The 23,836-nt window shown below is 39.9% G+C and overlaps 1 protein-coding gene across 6 annotated transcripts in view; it reads right to left on the minus strand.

Annotated features, from left to right (window-relative positions):
- ACACA (acetyl-CoA carboxylase alpha) overlaps positions 1-23,836 on the minus strand; it is a 242,979-nt gene that overhangs the window by 117,480 nt on the left and 101,663 nt on the right. For 4 of the 6 annotated variants that reach the window (XM_028109115.2, XM_028109116.2, XM_028109117.2 and 1 more), the window contains 5 exons: positions 17,763-17,876; positions 16,434-16,547; positions 15,328-15,417; positions 13,668-13,786; positions 2,214-2,237 (listed from right to left, as the gene is read on the minus strand). In XM_028109115.2, coding sequence (XP_027964916.1) covers positions 2,214-2,237; positions 13,668-13,786; positions 15,328-15,417; positions 16,434-16,547; positions 17,763-17,876 — 461 coding nt within the window. The remainder of the gene's footprint in view (positions 1-2,213; positions 2,238-13,667; positions 13,787-15,327; positions 15,418-16,433; positions 16,548-17,762; positions 17,877-23,836) is intronic. The other 2 variants (XM_028109119.2, XM_088028360.1) reach the window with 1 other exon arrangement.

Consider the following 23,836-nt stretch of genomic DNA (forward strand, 5'->3'; position numbering starts at 1 on the left):
AAGTATTCACAGATAGATATATGCTTGTACAACAACAACAAAGTCATTTGGAATGGTTTAGTAAGTCATTGTAGAAAACATTATTTATCATATAGAAACAAGTCACAGTCTATAAAAGAAACTTTACTACAGTATTTACTTCTTCCTCTACTGGGCTGATTGGGATAGCAGTTATAAAGAATAGAGCTCCTCCCTTTTTGAAAAAGAGACATTTTTCAACTCGAAATTGCAAAATTTCCTTTTTTATATTTAAATACTTCTATATCAAAGGAAACATATCTTCAACTGAAAGCCCTTAATAAATCCCAGCAAGATGCAAAGGGGCAGAGCATGGGTCTCAAAGTATGTGTAAGCATGACAAACAGGTGCTAAATGGAGATGCTCAAAGAGAACTGAGTTTTTCAGTCTAAAAACATAAGGGGTCTGTATATTCCTTGATGCATCTCGGCAGCATGTACTGGTAAGTCATACAGGGAAGAATTTCCAAATGCCCAGTCAGGACAGCCTGTTAGGAAGGACCAAGTAAAGGATGCCTTCAGGAGTTGCCTGACTGGCTACCGGCATACTGATCTGAATCAAGTTCAGAGCGAGGCAATGGCACCTGAACTTTGGGGAACTGCTCAAAAATCTCCTTGAAGTGCACCACCTGCCGAGCTGCAGTGGGGCGAGAGGCAACAATGCGGACTTGAGGTCTAGGTACAGACTGTACTCTAGTCAAAGTGTAATTATAAAAGGCAATGGAATTTTTCAGGGGATGGGGAGTGCTGCTCACACAGACTAAAGAGACTGACGCTCCAAGTCGTCATTTGCCAAAGGCATAAAAACTATGAGAAAGGCACTTCATCTTTTGACAGTACTAGAGAATAGAAAGGCAGAGTGGGAGAGGAAACCATTGATACCATGAATGAAACAAACAAATGAAACACACATCAAGCAAGTCTTACACATGGTGCTCACTAGAAACTGGGATTCAGAGTTATATGAACTCAGAAATGTACCATCCTCTTTTCTAGGATCACCAAATATATTTACTAAAGGAGCAAGTTTGTGAGGCATTATATCTTTTCCACCTGCCTGGCTTTAGACAGGAAAGATAAAAGGGTTCCAGATAGCACTTAAAGGGAACTCCCTCTGAATAAGCTAACAGGCTGTATTTGTGGCAAACATGGGGTTAAGTGTCTTTTTCACTCACCTGAACCCCAAGGGAAACAGCCACTATTCAGTTTCCCCCTCCTCTCCTTTGCTCAGGAGCTAGGACATGGCTGTCCTGGCAGGCAGGAATGAACCAAGCCCACTCTCCAAAGGCAGACACAAAGACCAAATCAAAGCACTCTCCCCGTCCAAATTGGACTCTAAAAGCTATAATCAGTTTTGATTACTTAACATTGAAAGGGAGAGGAACAAAATAAACATAAGCCTATAAATATTTCAATGTATAATTGATTATCTATAAAGACCTCACCATCCATTTATTACTGCTTTGGCATTTTGTAGATTCAATTCCAATCAGAACGGCTATCCTCTCAAACTTGCATTGTGTTGCCTTGCTTGGCTCAGAAACAGGAGGAACTCAAAATACCAAAATGTGTTATATTGGCCTGGAAACTTCTTCACAGGGCTACAAACATCAAAACTTAAATACACTTTTCGAATGTTCATCTCATGAGTATGAAATAAATTTTGACTCTCACATTTTAACACTTTAGAGAAGCAGCTAACTAATAAAGCTAACAAACTGATAAAACATGAGATCAGCTATTCCTGCGTTTGCCTTCTTCTAAAAGGAGAAGCAAACTTGAGAAACTAAAAATTGAAAAAAATTGTGAACAATTTGCCAGGGTAGGAGTAACCTTACAGCCTTCTCCCCTGAAAGGCCCAAACTAGGCAGAGAACGTAGTAGAAGAAGATGTTTACAGCAAAGCTGAACATCAGGCAGACAACTCCCCTGTCGTATACAGCTAGATGGGGGGGATGGAAGTGGAGCTTCTCCACACTGAGGATTTTCAAGTGTTGCTTTTGGAACAGCTGAAGAAAAGCTGAAGACATGTTTTCCAAGGAAGAATAATTTAGCATGTCTAAAGGGGAGCTCAGGACTCCCTAGCAGAAGACAGCATATTACTTGTCAAATATAGTGTTATTCTTTCCCCTGATTTCACTATTCTAAGTTACAAAAGAGGTGCTTTTAATTGGAAAAGAAACTAAACATACGGTACCTGTTTAGCGTGGGGATGTTCCCTCTGTAATTAAACAACCACAGTTAGTTACTGGTAGGTTAGTGAAAGCCATAATAAAAGAATTGTCAGAGCAGATACAGACCAGTCATGAGGAGCTCCAGTCTGGGTGCTCTGGTATCAGCAGACATAATTAAGTGCTCATTACCCTTTAACCCCCAGGGTGCCTCCAAAGAGGCATGCCTCCTGACCTACCTCACCACAGCAACTGTTGATGGAAAGGGTCAAAATAGATATACCATGGACTTTTAAAAATAGCTCTATTACAAAAAAAAAAAAATAACTCAGAGTAGTGATAAAACACAGCTTCATGAAAATTAATTTAAGCTTTATGGAGATGGTATATTATCTTAAGCTTCAACATGAAATATCATCCTTGACGCAATTCTTACAGAATCCTCTTTCTTGTTCCTGTTTTACTGAAAATTTAGTAAGGAAGTCCAGAGAACTTGATTCCACAGCCCCTCTCACCTTAATTGCTTTTCCAGGATATGAGGTGAACTCACAAAGTCTCCTCCCATGAAAATAGCCCGGACTCTGGATTCCCAGCTACCTTTTCTAAGCCCCTTCACCCATGTTCCTCCTCCCACAGACCAGGGAGGTGGTGAGAGGTGGTGGTGGTGCTGGAAACGAGTGTACTCCACCTATGGGAGCTTAAAAAAAAACCTGAAAATCATGTAGGAATGTAATGATAAAGGATTCAATGACTAGAGTGATATTCTTTCTTAAAATTAAGTAATTTATACTTTTTAAACTAAACGACCTTAAGGTAATAATGACTTTTTAAGATTATTGCAAGTTCAAAAACTCTAGGCCTGTCATAAATAAAACCGTACCTAAATTTGGCCAGCCCTAGGGTTTCCTGACAAAGAACGTGCCCATATCATGAAAGAAAGATTAGGGTAAGAATGGAAACTGCAAAGCAAGTCTCCTGCATTCTGTTTGGTCTTTGCCACCAAGGCTTTCCCTCCCCCCTCCTTAATTTGACATATTTCCTCAACTGAAAAAAAAAAACAAAACCAAAACCAGAAACCCACAAACCTCACTTTCAATGTTAAAAGGGCAAAGTTATACTTACCACCCACAATTTAGGAGTACTATAAGAGCATTGATTGGTTGATATCTTAACCTTCTAACATTCTTTTATCAGCATTTAATCATTGTTGGGGTTTTCTGGCACACACAGGACTTAATGGGCAGAACATAGTGGGTGGTGCTGATGATATGTGGGAAGGAGGAGAGAGGGAGGAAAATGATGCACTTTCCATGGCAGTGAAAGGAGCAGAATAGACTGAGCTGGCCATATAAATAAAAAGCTGTGACATATCACTGCACACAAACTGTACACCTCGTGTGATTTGTGAGTAGCAATGCTCTCTGCATCAAACCTGTATCACAGAGCAAATTCATAAGGCAGCAAGAGCAACCTCGGAGTGCAAAAACCTGCCCCTTTGCAATTTGGATTCTTTGAGCCTCTCATTCAGGGGAATGGGTTTCATTTTATAAGAGTTTCTTAGTCACAATGCACAGTGGCCATCCTCAACAAACAAAAAGTATGCAGAGGTTCTAGGGCAGAGGGAATTGTAGCTAAGCAGAAAACTAACAGTAAATGCTAATGAGAACATAGGAAAGTCTTCCTTTTAAGATACCGAGGATTCTAAAGAAAGAAACCACCTGCACAGCCTCCTACCATGAACCTCAGTTCAGAGAGAAAAATCCTCCAACCAAAGCAATCTCAAGCTCCATTCATTCAGGTTTCTGGAATTTGGAAACCAGTATAATCTCTCTCAACTGATAACCAATTTCTTAAATGAGTAAAATGGTGCCACTGTTTCTGTAGCTGCACTATAATCCCTTCGGGAGTCTTCACAGGACGAGGGCCAAGTTTTCAGCAGAGAAGGGCCCGGATTGAATGAAAAGAACATCCCCAACAAAAAGCCGGCCCTTCTTCATCAGCAATTGTCAAAGCTCTCCTAGGGAGCCCCCTGCTGCTGTGTTATAGGAACCTGCACCATCTACACAGCATGGGGTAAGAAGAAAAACTCCCAACATCTCCAGTGTTTAACAGAATGGCCCCAAATCATTCATGGAAGACATAAGTTTAGATGCAGCTTATCCTCTTGGGCAGAATAAGAATCTGTGGGGCTGCACAGGAGATGAGCAGGGAAAGAAGGATCAACTCTTATCACCAGCTAAATACTTAACCATGTCCACAATGATCATCTGCATATTTTGTTGCCCTAGACAGGGGCTCTTTGCTCATTTTAAGAATATGACCAGTGTGGGATACCACACACTACTGTGACACACTAGAAAGCTAGATCCATGGTCTGCATAAAGATGAACAACCAAGGAAGAAACTGTATAGGAGTCTAATATTCCATTTATAGAGCTTTTAATAAAATCAAATCTACCAACATTTCACTGTATACTCATCATGCAAAAATAGTCAAACTACTCAATCTCTGATGATAAGGCAGTCAACTGCATTTTCAAATACATACCTGGGATATAAATTCACTTCTCATTAGACATTTGCTGTTTAAACTATTGGAAGCACTTATCATAATGAATCTTTATTCACAGTGTTTTGATAAATACTGGAAGCATTTTCCTCCCAGCAGATTAGCTCCATTTTACAGATGTGATAACTGAGAAAGCAAAGGGAATTTTTTCCAAGGACACTGCTCAATACAGTGTCATAAACCAGATTCTAGACCTAGCATTTTCTCATCTCTGTGCCTGAGGCTAGCATTCCACATCAATACAGACTAAATTTAAAGAAGGACAAGAGAAATCCTTTGCATTCTAAGGTTCTTGGCATTAAGTCACCTCTGATTTTATTGATCTGCCTGCACAGAATGGCTGGAGACCTGCTTCAATATGAATGCAAAGTCAGAGTTGCTGCCTGCTAGCTGAACCCTCTTTCTTTAAGGAACACTGACTTCTCTGGCAGTCACAAGTTCTCTCAGCCTTTTACCATCCCTTCCAGCTGAATTTCATTTTGCTCGATTCTAGCTGGCCCTACATAAATCTTTTATCATATAAAAATGCTCCTGATTCTTTCGCCGTCGAACTTGGGAAAAAAAAAAAAGACCCTATATGAAAATGATGGGGATGCATGCAAACAAGCAGTGGTTACATCAAGCTGTGACTGAAAGCCAGTATAGGGCAAATCTTTTGAAATAAGGCAGCAAAGCAGAATCACAAGAGGTCGGCTGACTAACCTACTAGCAGTCGCTAACAGCACTACCATAGGAGAAAGAGCAATTTGGCTGGCTGTGACCAGTGGTGGTCTCCTTGTGTGACTATATTTCTGCAGGAGAATCCAAATCAAGAGCTGTAAAACACAAGTGAACCATGTATTTCTATTGGCATCTCCCCCACCACGTCCTTGCAGTTCAGATGCCCCAATTCCACTGTAGAGCTTTCGTTTACAATAAAATGATCATGGCTTCATTCATTTGCAGCTTCTTCAGAGCCCCTTCTTTGCTCTGCTGGAAGGTTTTGCTCTTTTTGAAACAAGTACGCCTACAGAGCTACAGCATATTACTGTTGCCTGCTGTATAATTAGCTATAAACCCACAGCACAAAACTACAGGGATTTACAGGTGCTCTGGATTCTGCTTTTCCTTCCCCCTGGAATCAGCTAGTCTTCTTTGACAAGAAGGGACCTTGGGCTACCCTAATGATATATTGAGAGTTTTAAACCCGGCTCTCCAATCTTACAAGTCTAGAGTGCCAAAATAACACAGCAAAGACTAGAAGCTAAGCCATGGATACACGAAAGCACTTTGGTAAGCACTTAAACCTGCTGAGAATCTTCTCTTCTGCCAGATGCTTGCATCTTATCAGCAGACTACCCTGAATGAAGGAAGCAAGCACTGTAGGATTTTATTTATTTATAGCTCATTCTGGCCTGCTAACTACAACCAAGTGCTCCCACTGCTAAAAAATGCTACAAGTTGGATGACTTTTGAGTGTCTCAGTACGATCCAAAGAATGCTCTAATCTCTGGGTGTCAGAGATTATCAGAATTCTCAAGAATGGCAGCAGGCTGCTCTTTAGTCACATGGAAGGCTCTGATTTCTAAACTTCCTCAAAACCTTCTTCATAAGAAGAAGGTCCACAGGCCACCCACCAACAGCTAAACACTGAAGGTGTCAAGGAGCCTAAACTCAGTCATGACCAAAACATGTGCCGTCAGGGACACATAAACACATAAACACAGCCAACCTCTTCTGCATGTGACACATGTGAAACAGAAAGTGCTTGAATTAAAACATTTTAACAGAGGAGGCCAAGTTCACAAGAAGCAAACAGCAGAGAAGATGCAATGCAACTTGACTTAACTGAAGCATGGATTTCCATCTAAGAAATAGGTGGAAATAAACACCAATAGGTCCTCACCCATTATATATGTATAGAAACATACAACAAAATATACTTCTATCTCCTGCATCGATTTTGATGCTTTTTATTTGAATCACAGATTAAAAGTTAAAAAAAAAAAAACTGTTCACTAATGTGTGTTACTTATGAAAATCATTTGGAGTTTTAAATTTCACACTCCCAGATTATCATAATACGCACAGCCAGAGTTTATGGGATAATATTTTACATATATTTGTATGAATATAGCTATATTTAAAGGATCAAATACATAGACTGACTATAGAATTTATTTGTTTTCAGATTATTCTGAGTTACTTAAATGTGTTCAAAGCCAAGTGAAATCCTAAATGTCAAATGATTCCATGAGTTGTCAAAAATAAAGACATTCAGAATGATGCTTTAGTTTATTCTCCATCACCAGCACCAGAGAGTGATCAACGAGGGTTTTGGAATGGGGAAAAAAGACAAACACACACACACACACCCCTGGGGCTCTAAGCCCTGAGCCTCACTGGAGGAAGGAAGAGAAAATGGGACACTGAATGATCCAGTCTGAGCTCAAGGATCAATCCATGCAAAATACTGGTTGAATTCACTAAAGAGCTGGGCTGATGAAATCTTAGACAAGAGAAATAAATCCTAAAAGTCTGGATAATAATAAAATATTCTTTAGTGCAAATCAGCTGTCCTAACTATTCTTACACCAAGAAAATAACTGAAAAAACTCACTCACTACTTTAAAAACAATTGCTAACTGGTTACAAAGCACGTTTAAAAAAAAACCACAAGAGGGGCACCTGGCTGGCTCAGTCAGTGGAGTATGCAACTCTTGATCTCGGGGTCATGAGTTCGAGCCCCACATTGGGTGTAGAGATTACTTAAATCTTTAAACAAAAAAAGAAAACAAAACAAAAATCTCCTCCCATCAAAAAAATTCTCATGCAATTGGAAAGAGCCTTTAAATCTCAGAATAAACATAAACATACACACATATAACACACATATATAGGTTTCCTATTATGCTTAAGTCAGGAAAATCTCCGCAGTTTCTGTTCAAGCGAAGGGAATTTAAGAAGAAAAGGGTCAGGGTCTATCTACACCAGGAGCTTCCCTGAGTGAGCTCTAATAACTGGATCCTCTGGTGAATAAGAGCTGGAGATGTCAAATAAGTTGCAACTACAGCTCCCAGAATAAGTTGCAACTTATTCTGGGATTGCAACTACAGCTCCCAGAAAAAACTTGGAAGTCTTAGGTAGAAGATCAAGAAGATAATATACCTTGCCTTTCCTAGCAGGAAGGATGATGCAGAAAGTCAGAGAGATTAGAAAGAAACTGTTCAGTCATCTTTTTTTTTATAATATTGAGAAGAGTATTAGAAAAAAGCCCACTGTCCAATTATACTGAAACATACAAGTAAGTAAATGTCAAGCAAAAGTTTCAGTCAAGCAAAATGAAAAAGTACTAGAGATCTATTGTACAACATTGAACCTCAAGTCAACAGTAACATATTGTACACTTAAACATCTGTTAAGAGGGGAGACTTCACTTGAGTGTTCTTCCCACAATAAATTTTAAAAGTATTTGAGGGGCGTGTGGGTGGCTCAGTCGTGAAGCGTCTGCCTTCGGCTGAGGTCATGATCCCAGAGTCCTGGGATTGAGCCCCACATTGAGCTCCCTGCTCAGCGGGAAGCCTGCTTCTCCCTCTCCCACTCCCTCTGCTTGTGTTCCCTCTCTCACTGTCTCTCTGTCAAATAAATAAATAAAATCTTTTTTTAATAAATAAAATCTTAAAAAAAAAGTATTTGAAAATGTCAAGCAATACAAAGTCCCATGATGCATTTAAACAAAAATAAAAAGGCACCAAACATGTTGGCCACACACTAACTGCCCAAGTGTGCCCTCAAAAGGGTGTCTTCTCCCTTCTTAGAGGCTGCTTCACTCATTTGCAATGGAATTTGCTTGTGTTTTGCCTACTTCTCTAAAAATCAAAATATGTCCCAATGGGATGCGTCTTCAATTCAACCAGTATCTAAGGCATTTTTCAGAAAAAATACTCTTACTGTCGTCAGTTTGCAGAGAGCCATGTTTCATCCCACCCCACAAGGGCTAAATCACTAGTCAAAAATAAACTGCAGGAATGGAATTCCACCAGGTGACCCCATACACAACAAGACACTGTAGTCTTGCTTTGATGACACTTAGAAAGATACTCACTTCTAAGGATTTCTGGACAAATTTAGTCTACTTCAAATGAATGCCTGACCAGGAATGTGAAAACCAAGCACCAGGAAAGAAAATGCAAAAAATTGGTTTAAGAATGCATATGTTTTCTCCCCCAAGAATTTTTGGTTTGTTAACCCCAACTGGGAAAAATATTATAAAATTCTGTTTTTCATTGATAAGTAAAATATGTATATTCATATGCTTGCTCTCTGTTCTCACTGAGTAATTTTTAAAGCATGCATAAAATATTGTAGTAGAATACCTATAGTTATCAGGTGTGGATAATTCCTGTAACTATTAAGAACAAGAAACATAAGAGGTTTTTGTTTTGTTTTGTTTTGTTTTGTTTTAAATCCATCCCAGGGGCACTACCATTAACATAAAATAAAAAGAGGGCTCAGTGTGATTGTCCTAATTAATTTTTGGTCTAGAGTTGAGCTGTCTATGTGGCTAGGAAGTGCTGGAAATATGGCTAATCTGTATAGAGACATGTTATATGTATAAAATATACTAAATTTCAAAGACTGAGTATGAAGAATAAAATATCTCAATAATTTTTTACTACATATTGAAATGGTATTTTGGATATGATGGGTTAAAGAAAATGTTGTTAAAAGTAATTTTATGTTTCTTTTTTTAAAGATTTTTTAAATTTGTCTATTTGATAGAGAGAGAGAGAGAGAGAGAACACAGCAGGGGGAGTGGGAGAGGGAGAAGCAGGCTTCCCGCTGAGCAAGAAGCCCAACCCGGAACACGATCCCTGGATGCTGAGATCACGACCTGAGCCGAAGGCAGACACTTAACCAACTGACCCAGGCACACCTTATCCGTTTCTTCTTCCCTTTTAAATGGGGCCAACAAAAAACTTAGAATTTAACATATGTGGCTTGCACTGTATTTCTATTAGACACTGCTGATCTAGTAGCAATGATCCTTAACTGCAGGTGCTCATCACAATTTTCAAAGAGGGGTCCCCTGGAGTTTGGTTTAAAGTAAATTAGAATCTTGGTAGTATTTTAAAAATATTTCCAAAATAATTCTGAGAATCATTAATCTAGAGGTTAGTGGACATAATTGTGTCCTTGAGCCTTAGGAGATTGGGAGTGGAATAGACACTGATAGGTCATCTCCTGTAACTTACTTCTGTAGAATAAAAACCAATATGCTCATTGCCTGCTTGTTCAAAACAATAATAGGAAAGAACAATAGTACTAGAGGTGGGAAAAAAGTTGGAACTTGCCTCAAAACTAGTTAAAATTAAGAGACCCTTGGGCACCTGTGCGGCTCAGTTGGTTGAGCATCCTACTCTTGGTTTCGGCTGGGGTCATGATCTCAGGATTGTGGGATCGAGCCTGCCGTCAGGCTCTGTGCTAAGCACAGAGTCTGCTTGAGATCCTCTCTCCTTCTGCCCCTCCCCCAGCTTGTGGGCACTCTCTCTCTCTCTAAAATAAAAATAAATAAAGTCTTTAAAATTAAGAGACCCTAGAATTCTTTTATAAGATGAGCTGGCCTATTATAAAGAATTTGACAGGCCTTTCTCCCTGGTTCCTGGGAGAGAGATTCTAAATCCCTGTAATTTCTCAAAAGAAACAGAAGTATCTTCATTATTCATATGCCTCTTGGATTACACCTCAGTTTATGCTAAGAGATGTGACAACTCAGCACAGGGTTGCCCACTAGAAAGACCATCCATGTGATTAGAGGGTAGGGGGCTTTGAGCCAGCTAGACCTCTGGGGAAGGGAGAGGGATTAGAGATTGAGTTTAATGTGATCTGTGATTCGATCAGTCAAGCCACTGTAATGAAAGCCTGATAAAAACTCTGGACACTGAAGTTTAACAGCATTTTGTGGTTAGTGAACATACTGATATGCTATGAGGATGAGTACCTGATTCCAAAGGGAAAGAACAGGAAAGCTCTGTGTTCAGCACCCACCCAGACTTTACTCCAACGGTCTCTTCGTTTGGCTGGTTCTGATCTGTGTCCTTTATAATAAAACTGTGTTCATAAGTATAGTGGCTTTCTGACTTCTGTAGGTTGCTCTAGTGAATTATTAAACTGGATGGGGTCATGGGAAACCCCAAATTTGTAGCCAGTTGGTCAGGAGTGCAGGTGGCTTGGGAACCCCACTTGTGGACCCATCTGAAGTAGGGACAGTTTTGTGAAGGGTCGAGCCCTTAACTTGCGTTATCTGATCTAACTCAGGTGGTTAGCGTCAGAATTGAATTGGCAGTACACCAGTTGGTGTCAGAATGATGTCATAATTTCAAATTGTAACAAAAACATTTGTAAGAAAATATAAAATCTTAAACAACTAAATTCAAGTAGCAAATCTATAATTCAGTGAAAAAGCCATACTCTATAATTGGATATAACATTCGGTGATTAAATCTGATAGCATCTTACATTCCTAAGCTAACAAAAGGACTTTAGGTCTAAAAAAGCATTAAAAGACTTTTAACATTTCTCTGGTTTTCACAAGGATTATTTTACCTAACCTCCTTTACTTGCCCTTATCTTCCCCTTCACATCTACAGTACTAGTACTACTGCTAATACTACTAACAACAATCTAGCAGTTTACAATTTCATATACACACAAGCACAGAAGACCGGAGAGAGAAAACAGGATCACAGTTCTATTCAAGTCTGGTCTTTATCCATAGGGATGTGTATACCTCAGATGTTGGGAGGGACAAGCATCCAAGTTTTGAAGCCATATCAGGAATAACCAAGATTCATATCCTTGAGATGGAAAGGTGAATAAGATTTCTTAACAAACAGTTAAGAAGCATTTCTCTCATTTTCCAGTCGACTTTCCTTCACCAAACTGGACACGTAGCCTCAAATAAAAAGTAGGACAGGGAGAGCAATTCAGAAAGACAAGGGGAGCAATGAGGAGGGAAGGAAATCAGAAGCAGCTCTGCAGCATGACTACAAATCACTGCCCACAGGGAAGAGGGAGCAGAAAGCAGGAAGAAAAGGAGAATGTCCCGAGAATTAAAAAGAGCATTAAGTATAGCATGTAGTTCTCTACAATTATTCAAGAAATGCAGGAGAAGAAAGAAGACCGAGTGCTGAGCCCATGTGTGCCGTGAGTACTTCGCCGCTCGCTGAAGGACAACCATTCGTTTCTAGAAAATGAGATTCTGAAATCCATGGAGGCAAAAATGTACCGAGAGATGCTTGCTAAATCAAGGATATATGCTTTTCTCTGCCAGCCATAAGGTATTTTTGAGGTAGAGATGTGAAAGGATCTTCTGAGACAAAGAAGAGAAGTACTTTTTCTGAAGATGCCTCTGCTCATCTGCTGGCCTCTGCTGGATCAACAGTGGCATCCAGTGGCCAAAAGTCTCAGCACAGACCTCTTTGTCTCTAGGAACGGTTTCTATTGCTTTGGGTGAAGTAGCAATTCAGAACAAAACCATTTCTGTTGTCTATAACTAAGGATCCCTGAAGACACAGTACTTTGTAATATAAAGCGAAGAACCAAAGGCCATAAAGAAGAAATGGAGGGGGGCAGCTTAAGATTGGCTGTGGTATTTATATTTCCTATGGTATTACTAAAAAGAATGAAAATACAGGAGGGGATAAACACATGTGTGGGTGGGATTCCTCAGTTTTCACTGCCTCAGAATACTTTAAAAATAAATCAGTGTACAAGATAAAGTAGTTTCACATCTTAAAACCAAAACGGTACTAAAATAAATTTCTGTATGTACATTTTACTTCTTAAAGGGCTTAGGAAAGGAAAAATAATGGAATTAGCATGGCTTAATTATAGAGTTTAGTTGAATTTCAGTTTGCTTCTGAAGTGTGATTTTTAAAACCTGATTTAAGTTTCAATTAACCTATAACAAATATATAGAAAAGAAAAGCATTCCAGCCAACTTTTCTTTTTTTTTTTTTTTTTTTAGGTAGGCTCCAACTCAGGGCTTGAATTCATGACCTTGAGATCAAGACCTGAACTGAGATCAAGAGTCAGATGCTTAGCGGCGCCTAGGTGGCTCAGTCATTAAGCATCTGCCTTGGGCTCAGGTCATGATCCCAGGGTCCTGGGATCGAGTTCCACATCCGCTCCCTTCTCAGCGGGAAGGCTGCTTCTCCCTCTCCCACTCCCCCTGCTTGTATTCCCTCTCTCGATGTCTCTCTCTCTATCAAATAAATAAATAAAATCTTAAAAAAAAAAAAGAGTCAGATGCTTAAACAACCAAGCCACCCAGCACCCCCACCCAAGATATTTTCATGTTCCAACGGTTTGACTTAAACTGCTAAAAAAAGTGATTTTCTGGCAAAATTCCAGCAAATAAAATGCCAGTAAATTCTAATCTGAAAAAAGAAAAGAAAGAAAAGAACTGTTTTCCTCAATGACATAATACAAGGAAACATGAATGATGGAGTAAGCCTCAAATTTTTTTGTTTTTTTTTTAAGAATTTATTTATTAGAGAGAGACACAGAGCACACAATGCATGAGTACAAGTGGTGGGGAGGGGCAGAGGGAGAAGCAGACTCCCTGCTGAGCAGGGAGCCTAAGGTGGGGCTGGATCCCAGGACCCTGAGGTCATGACCTGAGCCAAAGGCAGCTGCTCAACCAACTGAGCCACCCAGGCAACCCTCAAATTTTTATCTTAAGTAGACTCAAAGTTAAAAAAAAAAAGTGGGTACCAAGAGGCTCTTCTCTCATGATTTAAATGTGTTCATTTTCTGCTCTGTTTCTAGCCAAAACCAAAAATGCATGGAATTGCCACATACATTGCCCCTCTTAACTATCCTGATACATCTCTGGCTGGCTCAGAAGCACGTCCCAGTTCAAACTCACCTGTTTGGATGAGATGTGGGCAGCATGAACTGGAATTCCACCACACAGGTGTTGTCCTTAAGCTGGCGATGTTGTACACTGTTAAGTTCATAGGCAATATAAGCCCTTCGAACATAAACCTGGTCAAAAAGTAATCCTCAGTAAATACACTTTGAAAACAAAAACTAAGACATGCTTAGTCCAGGAAAAGGATACTCCTGAGAAAGGTATGCAATGTAGAAGAAGGCTCTGAACGTAAATAACTTGCTTTGATTAATAAAGCTAAAGTCTTAAAACTATACCCGTGACTATAAATGGAAATAAAACTGCCCTGCCTCTGCTGGATACCTCTAGCTGGGCCACAACCTTTCACACTAACCCAAACTCAGGAGAAGGTTTGATCATTAGTAAAAGCAAGCATACAGAATCACAACTACTAACTCATTGTGCACGATCATCCCAACAGAAGATAAAAGCCAGCAGCGAGAAAAATGAGAGGTACTGGTTCTGAGCCACCTGCGGAGTGAAGGTAGAAGACAGAAACACTTCAACTCTTTTACTATCCTGTATCTTTGTTTTCCCACTGCCCCAAATTATTTTAAATTACTCATATCCCCCAAACCGTAGGCAAGAGCAGTAAGACATAATGTGACATAGTATCTCACATGTACTAACTTGACTCAAGAGTTAAAAGAAACAGCAACAGGCCCCATCTCAGCAAAAACCGTCAATCTGACCTTGTGCACTTCGCAGCCAATTTGCCATGTACAGAAAATGCTACATGGGATTCTATCATCATGTGAGGCATATAAGAAGATTTCTCATTAAATGACATGAAAGCACTCTAAGACACTTAGATATTTTTAAAATTTGGTATTTACTGAGTAGGACACATTATATTCTACCCACAGAATACAAATAAAAAGTAAGCCAAAGGAGCTTGCAACAGACTGTAGTGATGCTGTGTTACATAAAATCAACTAAAACACTCCTTTTCTGCATCTTCAAAAAATATCTACTTGGAAATTTTACAGCAGTATTCAGGGCCTGCAATTTTTGTGCTTAATGAGGTAGAGTGATGTAGTGCAAACAGAAAAGTCTTTGAGTCAGACTGACCTGGGTTCAAATGCAAACCCTTCAGCTTATTATCTACGTAAATGTGGCCAAGTCACAAACTCTAACTTTCTTTTTACTTCATGAAGTAATGGCAGGGTTAAATGAGAAAAAGCGTGAAGCACCTAAAACACAGTTCATTAAATGCTATTACTTTCTTTCTCACGACAAAATATTTCATAAGAGCTGCCCGAAAATTCAGAAGATAACGAAAATCCATTTTATTTGGCCCAAATCACAAAATGGTAAATGTTATGGTCAGCCATGTTTTTTCTTTTATCTTTTATTGTTTTATAGGGAATTCTGATTTATTATGAAATGAGAGAATTCAAATATCTGGAAAGTAGAGACTATTGAAAAATGCTGGCAGCTATTTTCCCGTGATTAGAGCCCAGAAGTGGTGATTAGTTCAGCTGAAACACTTGAGTAAAGCAAGTCTTTGTTTCAGGGGAAAAGAAGACTGTAAAGCACCAACCTTAAGGCCAAATAAAAAGGACTGATACAGTAGCCAAGTGGACAGAAGAAAGCAGCTAGAAAGAGGTCACATCGTGTTGGTATGAAAGCTCACCTCCAGAGCTGCCATCCTCACTACCTGGTTGCTGTGATAGAAGAAGTTTGGGAGGACGTCAAAAATAGATGTTTCAGACAAGATGAGTTTCTGGAAGGCACAGAGACAAGTTTGAACCACCACATCCAAAAGAGACCGATTTCAGTGCACAATATTTGGCATTTTGAAGCACTCAGTAACCCAAGAATTCTGTCTACAGATGTCATGTATGAACTTACCTTCTTTGTGCCCCGGCTTCCTTAGCTACAAAATGGGGAAAATAATGATACCTATCCTCATGGGTCTGTTGTGAGCATCAGGAGAATTAATATATGTAAACTTCTTAAAAGTAATACACTAACGACATATTATTAATGACCATATTAATACTCTTCCTGACATATATTTGTACTCAACTTCTCAAATATTGTCTCAATCCTCCACTGTGGTAAAACACAGATTTGGACCCCAGTTGAAACCCTCTATTTCAACTGTGAACCAAGTAAATAAAAACATCCTTTCCTCCTCTCTAGGTTCTCCAGAAGAAAATCTGACAGAAAGCCTGAAGACTCCCTTGGCTAGACGGAACAGTATTACTCTTATTTACAGGTAGAAAAATAGAATGTCATTCCTGAGAAAATGATGTTGTCAAAAAAGTGATAGTCAAGGTTCTTCCAGTAAGTAGTAAAATTAGCCAATACTCTTCTATAAAAGTGGCTCTGTATAAAGCTTACTAGTAAGCATTATAATGAAATGAAACTTAAATGACTGAAGTAGTTTTGTCTCTAGAAGACTCACAACTACCTTATTTGCACATCCGACTCAAATACCAGACATCAGCCAGTGCGACCTCCTGATTCTAGCCCAGAATACTTTCTGGATAAAAAAGCACAAGAGGTAAAGACTTCAAGAGGACACATCTATCAAGGCAGGCCTATCTGATTTTTAAGTTCAACTACAATTCTAACAGCAGTTTTATGAAAAAAATATTGTAAATATACAACATTTTATACAATCAAGGCATGAAACTGCAGCACACAGAAAATCAGAATAGACCGACTCATTAAATTGTGCTTGGGAATAAGGGGACAAGAATGCAGAGCGGCAGGAGAGGGCGACATGCATACCTGCAGGTTCTCAATGCAAAACTGATGTCCATACATGTCAATTGCCGAAAGGAAGATGGACTCTACTTGGTTATGGCGAAGCTCGTATGATGGCAAATGGGAGGCAATAAGGACCTAGCGTGAGAGCAAAATAAGAGGCATAAGTTCCTGAGGGAGTGATTATTCTAGCCTCCTATTAGGCAGCTCTGATACAAAAGCAATAAATATAAATCTGTAAGTGCAGGCATCAAAGATAAAACAGAGACCAAGTGAAACAACTTCTATGTCCTGTAACAGAAAGCCAATGCCACCAAATACCGCATCTAGGTTGACTCTCACCATGATTTGCGTTGTGGGCAATTTCCCATGGGGGCGCCGGGGGAGGGAGAGAAAACAGCTTCAGTCAAGTTCCCTCAGTGCATATGATTTACCATTGCAAAGCTTGCTCGTCCTGGGGACTGCATGACTAGCTGTTAATTGGGAATCAGGTCTGGCAGGGAGCAGCTGTGGGGAAGGTGGAGGCAACAGAGCTAGGCTTTTGCAATTCTGAAGTAGAAAGAAGGACTAGGAAAAGCTGCTCTGACCGCCCCGGGTACTGGTATCAAGGAGAAGGTGTTGGGATATAACACCAATGCATTTGAGGAGCAGCGTCACAAACACACAGGGACACGGTGGGACCTGAATAGTCTCAGCAGGCCACTGAGAGGTTCAGTAACTTTGAGTAGCTCAGTGACATGGATACAATTGTGGAGAAAGCAGAAGGTCACTGAACAGCTTCAAATGCTGCTTCCTTGTCAATGCCCATGCACTGAAACAGGGAGTACACCACTTCTTGGCTTCCTTGCTGAAACCTTTTGGAATGGAAATGAAGACCACAGGATGAAACTAACCAGAGTTCTCTACGGTTGTTCTGATTGCTAGCACCTCAGATTCATTGCATTATCTTTCTGCTTTCCACACTTGATTTTCTCCTACACACTTAAAAAAGTTTTCACATGCTTCTAAGCTCCCTTTGGGAAGTGAAAAATAGAGTTTGTTGCCGTCCGTTAGCTTCCTTTCCTCCATGTGACCCTGGTTTACTATTGCAAGGCTCCTAGAAATGTAGGAAATGGTAACAGAATTTTATAAGGGGGAAAAAGACTTCTATTTTAAAGAGATTCAACGTGAATGTTTTCCTTTCTCTTTAAAAAACATACTACACGAAAACATTTGTTCTGAGGGCAAAGAGAAGACATAATGTAGAAAATTGCACAATCTTTGTCAGGCAACTGAGTAAAAGCTCACTGTTTCTAAGACCACCCAATCTGTGAAAACCGTTTCTCTCTCAAGATAATCAACACATGTCCTTACTTGGCGTGCTCGAAGTGCCACTTTGGCATTGGTGGTCTTACTGAGTTGAGTTAGCTCTGTGAGGATATTCAGCAGCTCATCGGTGAGAGTAGGGTCCCGTCCACACAATTGGTCCTAATTGTTAGTGTGAAAAACATATACACATTCACATTAAAAGGAACTGTGGCTAGAACTCTGAAATAGGAAAAGGGGACAAAACCAAAGTAAACATAGCTGGATTCATAAGAAAATGCAAAGTTCTTGTTATTTTTATCCCAAACAATGTGGTCAAGAAGATCCCAGAGGAAGTCACTGCAAAGGAGAAACCCAAATCCCTCAGTCATTCGTATTCAAAATGCCTAGTGAATTCCTTTACAAATTGACACTGCACTTTCAACACACAGAAGAAATCATCAGAGACCATTAAAAGGGGTCAGGGAATTCTGAGTAAAAAATAACAGATGAGGCCTCAGAGTTGTAAGAGGTTTTAAATAATATGGGGACTAAAGGCTTTCCTGTTCCCTCTCCCACTTTTGGAAAGAAGGCAGAATAAAGCAAAAGGAACCACTCCTGGTGGTTTTCATTCTACACACCAAATGTTCAGCATCCCAGGAGGGTGTAAAACAGAAGCACAAGAACAAATTATTCATTTAAAAACACACACTAAATAAAAACACCATCTCATATGCTGACAATTCTATACCCGAAATCATTTATCCTCTTGCTGTACCAAGAATCATTCCAGGATAACTAAACATGGTGAATCCTTAGATGGATTAGAGGGAAAAACCATGCTCCTATTATATAGTCCAAGGGTTTATTCAATTGGGTCCTTCCTCTCCTAAAAGTTAAAATTTCTTAAGAAAAAAATCTCTATCATATTTTGAGAAAAATGTTTCTTCTCCAGTGGAATATTAGTTCATTCCCTAAATTCATCCATTATCCATGTAATTTTCATTTAAACTGAGAAAACTGCAGGTGCGGTTTTTATAAATGTCTGTCCTTTTCTGAAATTTACAGAGCTGTTTATAGAAGTTCCTAACACCATACCACATAAAATATACACGTTTAGGCACAGTTCCTCTACTTGGAGTTTGAAATAATTGCCTTTATAGTGTAGTGAAGTTTTATTCTCCCTCTACTACCAACAGGACATGAAAGATGACCAGATCCCCAAAGGCTTACTGCTGCTGTCTTTTGATTTTCTTCCTACCTTGATTATCAGCCTTTTTCCTGAAGAATCTCTATGTCATATTTACCTTCCTCATCTCAGGCATACTCTTTATAGTCCCTTTATCACAACAGTATAAACAAAAGTTTGAGGCTTTTGGGGCAGATATGCATTTCCCAAAACACCTTTTCCACAACCCCTACTACCTTCCACATCACAGGGTAAACAGTTTTGGAGTACACTGCACCACCATGCTGGGAAGAAGGCTTCATTTTTTTTTCTTTTTTTAAAATCTTTTATATATTTATTTATTTATTTGAGAGAGAAACAGAAGAGAATCTCAAGCAGACTCCACGCTGACCTCAGAGTCCAACGTGGGACTCAATTTCACGGCCCCAAGATCATGACCTGAGCCAAAACCAAGAGTTTAATGTTCAACCAACCGGGCCACCAAGACGGCCCTTCTCAAACATTCTGAAACAGGAAATACTTTCTGGTTCTCCAACCCACCAACCAGAAGTCTACTCCAAATGTCCAGAGTCGTAAAACACATGATGGGATTTACAATTAAGGAAGTGCACGTGTTGTTTTTACCTGTTGAACACAGGGAATTCACCGATCTGAGTGGGAAGATTCACCTGTTTAGTTCAGGGAATTCCCTGATATGAGAGGGGAGGAGAGAAGTGGCTAAAAGGTGACTATAAATCCAGGGTTTGATTGAGCATGAAGTCATAGACCAGAGGGCCTCTCCACCCACCCTACGGCATAAAAGGAAAAAGGAGGGAGAAAATGCAACCAGGTTGCATCTTTTGTTGAGATCTATGGAGCTAAAGAGAATTTCAAGGGAGTATGTAAAATCACCAGGGACAAGACCACAGGAAGACAGAACACACAGGTAACAGTGGATAGGGAAACCAAGACAAGTTTTTCCTACCAAATCCCTCTTTTCCCAATGTTCCTAATAGAGAAAAATATTCCTTTCTGAGGTTCTTACTCCATTCATCAGAAAGACCCACTGAAAGATCTAAAAACCTAACAGGTGTCCTAAGTAATAAAACTCAGCTTCTCTGCAAACAGCCAGACTCAAGTCTCAACATCTAGCAACAAAAGCCGACATGACAGAGTAAGAACATTAGCTACCTACTTGTATCAGACACAACAGCTTTGATACGGAATGTTTTCCCTTGAAAGGAAATCCAGGTTTACCTTTTGAGATTAAACTAAAATACACACATAAAAATGGAGCTATCCTCTTGCCTAACTATAGATCATGTTCTAACAACACACAAAACCACTTTTTTAAAAAACGACTTTTGTTTCATCTTTCCACTAGAAGAGAAAAGGAAGGAGAAGACAGGTAGGGAAAAAGAAACAGTATCTGAAAGAAAAGTGAACTATGGAGGATTTAAAAAAAAATAATAGGGAAGTAATTATTCATTCACAATCACCAACTGAAAGTCTTCCCAGGCTCCTTGTGATAAAGTACAGAAACCAGACCTTTCTGGGATGTGAAGCATCAAATACAGTACCAATAAACCACTACCTCCATTAGTTTATCCTGACTTGGATTTTTCATTCAAATATTATTTTCTCCATTGTCATCATGAGTACTTAGAAAAAGACTGGCAATAGAAAATCACATATAAAGTAACCTTCTCAACCTTTTCTTGTCCTTGACCTGGACAATGTTCAGGTTCTATAAGAAACCGCCAGGGACTAAAGACCATTCTATTTATCAGAACCAACCATCCGAAGATACAAACATCCAGAAGGAAGTTTATGGCCCTCTAGCCTAGAGACAGACTTCCTATGGGAAGTCCAACATTCCCATCGAATTCTGGTGAATACTTTGTAACAATGACATTAAATGGTGACTATGTCCATAGATGTGCTTCCTCAACAGAATGAGGTTCTTTTAATGAGCCTGCTGATTCTGGGATTACAGATTACTTGCATAAATCTGTAGGCCAAAGTGAACGTAATTATTCAGTAATGGTTAAGGTTGTGTATCACACACTTATTTCTCATAATTATTCTTAACCTGGATGGTGGCTAACAACAGGGAACATTTCAGATTTGCAGAAATATAACAAACATGCTTAAGTGTCCAAACCATAGTCAAAGTTATGCAGCTGACTGCCAGAAGAGCCCAGTATAATGCAACATGATCTTAGCATCCTAAGATTTGAAGGCAATTCAAAATGGAATGTGACTAATGTGTAATGCTCTCAAGACATTAACTATTGTTCAGCTGGGTGAGGCACTAATCCCAAAATCAGCAATGGACTGGTAGCTTCTTCCAGTCACAGCTGGACTTTTTGACATTCCAAGGACGTCATGGGACAGGTTTAACAAGACATTGTTAATATCACCCTTATTCAACAAACTTGCGTTCACTGAGAAAGACTTTATTTACATGTTGGACACAATTATTTGCAGTAATGTTAAGAGGAAGAAGGAAAGGCTCCCCATCTAAACCAAATCAGAGGCTCATAGGCACGGCATTACTCATAAGGAGCATGGTTTATATCATGTTCATGTGGATCATACCAGAAATAACATATAAGTAGTAAGGGGAGGACTACTCAGCATCAAAGTGGCTACTGGATATGTACTTTGCTATCTAGGCAGCTAGAAGGATGGTGATACTTTGTATTGGTGCCAAACTGCTTAATTTGGCTAAACAATCTCTTAAGTACGGGGACCTGGGTAGCTCAGTTGGTTAAGCATCCAAATCTTGATTTCAGCTCAGGTCTCCATCTCAGGGTTGTGAGATCGAGCCCCGCGTCTATTAAGATTCTCTCTCTCCTTCTCCCTCTGCCCCTCCCCACGGAGCTCTCTCTTAAAAAGAAAAAAAAATAATAATCTCATAAGTATCTCTAAGTAAATGTAAACAATGTTCTAAGCTTTTTCCTATGAAATTTTTTTTTTTTTAAAGATTTTATTTATTTATTTGACAGAGAGAGACAGAGTGAGAGCAGGAGAAGCAGGCTTTCCGCTGAGCAGGGAGCCCGATGCGGGGCTCAATCCCAGGACCCTGAGATCATGACCTGAGCTGAAGGCAGACAGACGCTTAATGACTGAGCCACCCAGGCGCCCCTCCTATGAAATTAAATTTAAGAAATAAAAAGAGCTTTCAAAAAAATAAATTTGATCTTCCAGACTTTGGTTTCAATCGAGGCACCATGTTTCTCCAAATGGAGGAAAAATGATAGGACTTTAGCATTTTACTTGGTATTCTGCTTTCCGGATAGGATGAAAGATTAGAACAAATTTGCGCAAGAGTCCTTGAGGCAAGTTACTACTACGCGCTATGCTAATGGCCTGGAGGGGATGAGGGCTTCCTTGGAGCAGCCCACATTCTGTAACACTGATTCACAGAAGCCTGATTGTCTTGATCCCTCCCCCTCTAGGTTCAAAAGCCCCAGAAATCATCATCTAGCTCAGCAAAGCACACCATCAACAATCCTACTTCTAGAAAGCAAAGATTGAAATGCTGGGCACATAACAATCAATCAGGAAGCCAAGGTAAGCAGAAAAAGGGGAAGTGGCAGAGAACACAAGCTGGGGAATTCAAATGCTACCACCATGTCCAGGTGATGTGTGTAAGAGACAGTGAGACCTACAGAAAGAGTAAGCCAAACCAGTAAAATAGCTTTTACCAGCCACTAACATTAATGCAGATGTGGGGTGGGGTGATGGCGGTGAGACCTGACCATTACCAAAGAAGGAACAAGGAAACCCCACATCTGGTATTCAGTAATATCAGACCAGAAAGGAGCACCTCTTGAGCTCTCATTCCTGCTGCATAGGACATGGCTAGCTGGCCCTCAGCTCAAGCGTATCAGTTAACTTCTTGATTTCCAAATCTCTATGAGAAGGTGAAAGCAGCGGATATTTCAAAAGAAATTCAGTGATACGAAAGCCTACAGATCCTACTGTGTTTGCTGAGTTTTGGTTTGTTGGGTTTTTTGTTTTTTAAGAAAAATGTAAAATGCCAAAATAAAAGGACAAATCCATCTTTCTGGTTCACATCTTCAACCTTTTCCTCCTCCCCCTCCCCCTCTCCTCCCCATCCACCCTAGTCATCCAAACCCAAACACTAACAACAGCTCTTTTCTCCAAAGAGCTCAGCCTGTTGGAAAGTTTGGGCACCATCCATGCAGGTAAGAAGTAAGCAGGATGACAAGGTGGGGAAGAAAGAATAGCAGCAAGTCAGAGCCCCATTGGCTTCTGCCTGTCCTGACTGGCAGAAGCAGAAAGCAAAGCCTCAAACCAGTTCTCTGACAGGGCCCAGCGCCTCCGCAGCACCCCCCGTGTAATTACACACTTGAGTGACTGGACTCTGAAGAAAATTGAAGGCCTGAGCTCCGAACAGCTGCCATTTTCTCTCTCCATCACACCAGCGTGATTACTTGAGAAATGAACAGCCCCGGCTCAAAGCTACTCCAGAATTCTCAGAGGAAATATGGCTCCGTGTTCCAATAATGAGATTCTTAAGGCAAGCGTTACTTACAATCACTCCGCAAAAGGAGCGAGCCGAGCCCCTATATCTTACAAATTAGAATTTAAGAAACCCAGCGACAGTCTTGGACGATCATTACTCTTCTGCTGCTCCAAGGATTCTGGGCTTTGGTCTATTTTTAGTGCAGAAAACTGTTAAGTCCTTAAAAAGGGAATCATAATAAAATGAAAACCCACCATCATTAGCTCCCTAAAAAGGCAAATACACCGCATATTAGGTCCAAACTGAGAGATTCTGCCACTCCCTCCTCATTACTCTTTTCTGCCAGAAAGTCCTGTTTTATCCAAATGAGAATTAGCAATCCTTGTATTGAAATAAAAAAACAAAAAAACTAACTGCTCAGAGATCTCTCCCTTCTTTTGATTGAGGGAAAAAAAATCAGCAAATTGCCATAGATAA

This window comes from Eumetopias jubatus, unplaced genomic scaffold (genome assembly GCF_037043125.1).
Source record: "Eumetopias jubatus isolate StellerSeaLion01/CBP00866 unplaced genomic scaffold, mEumJub1_p1.0 scaffold_10, whole genome shotgun sequence".
NCBI lineage: Eukaryota > Metazoa > Chordata > Mammalia > Carnivora > Otariidae > Eumetopias > Eumetopias jubatus.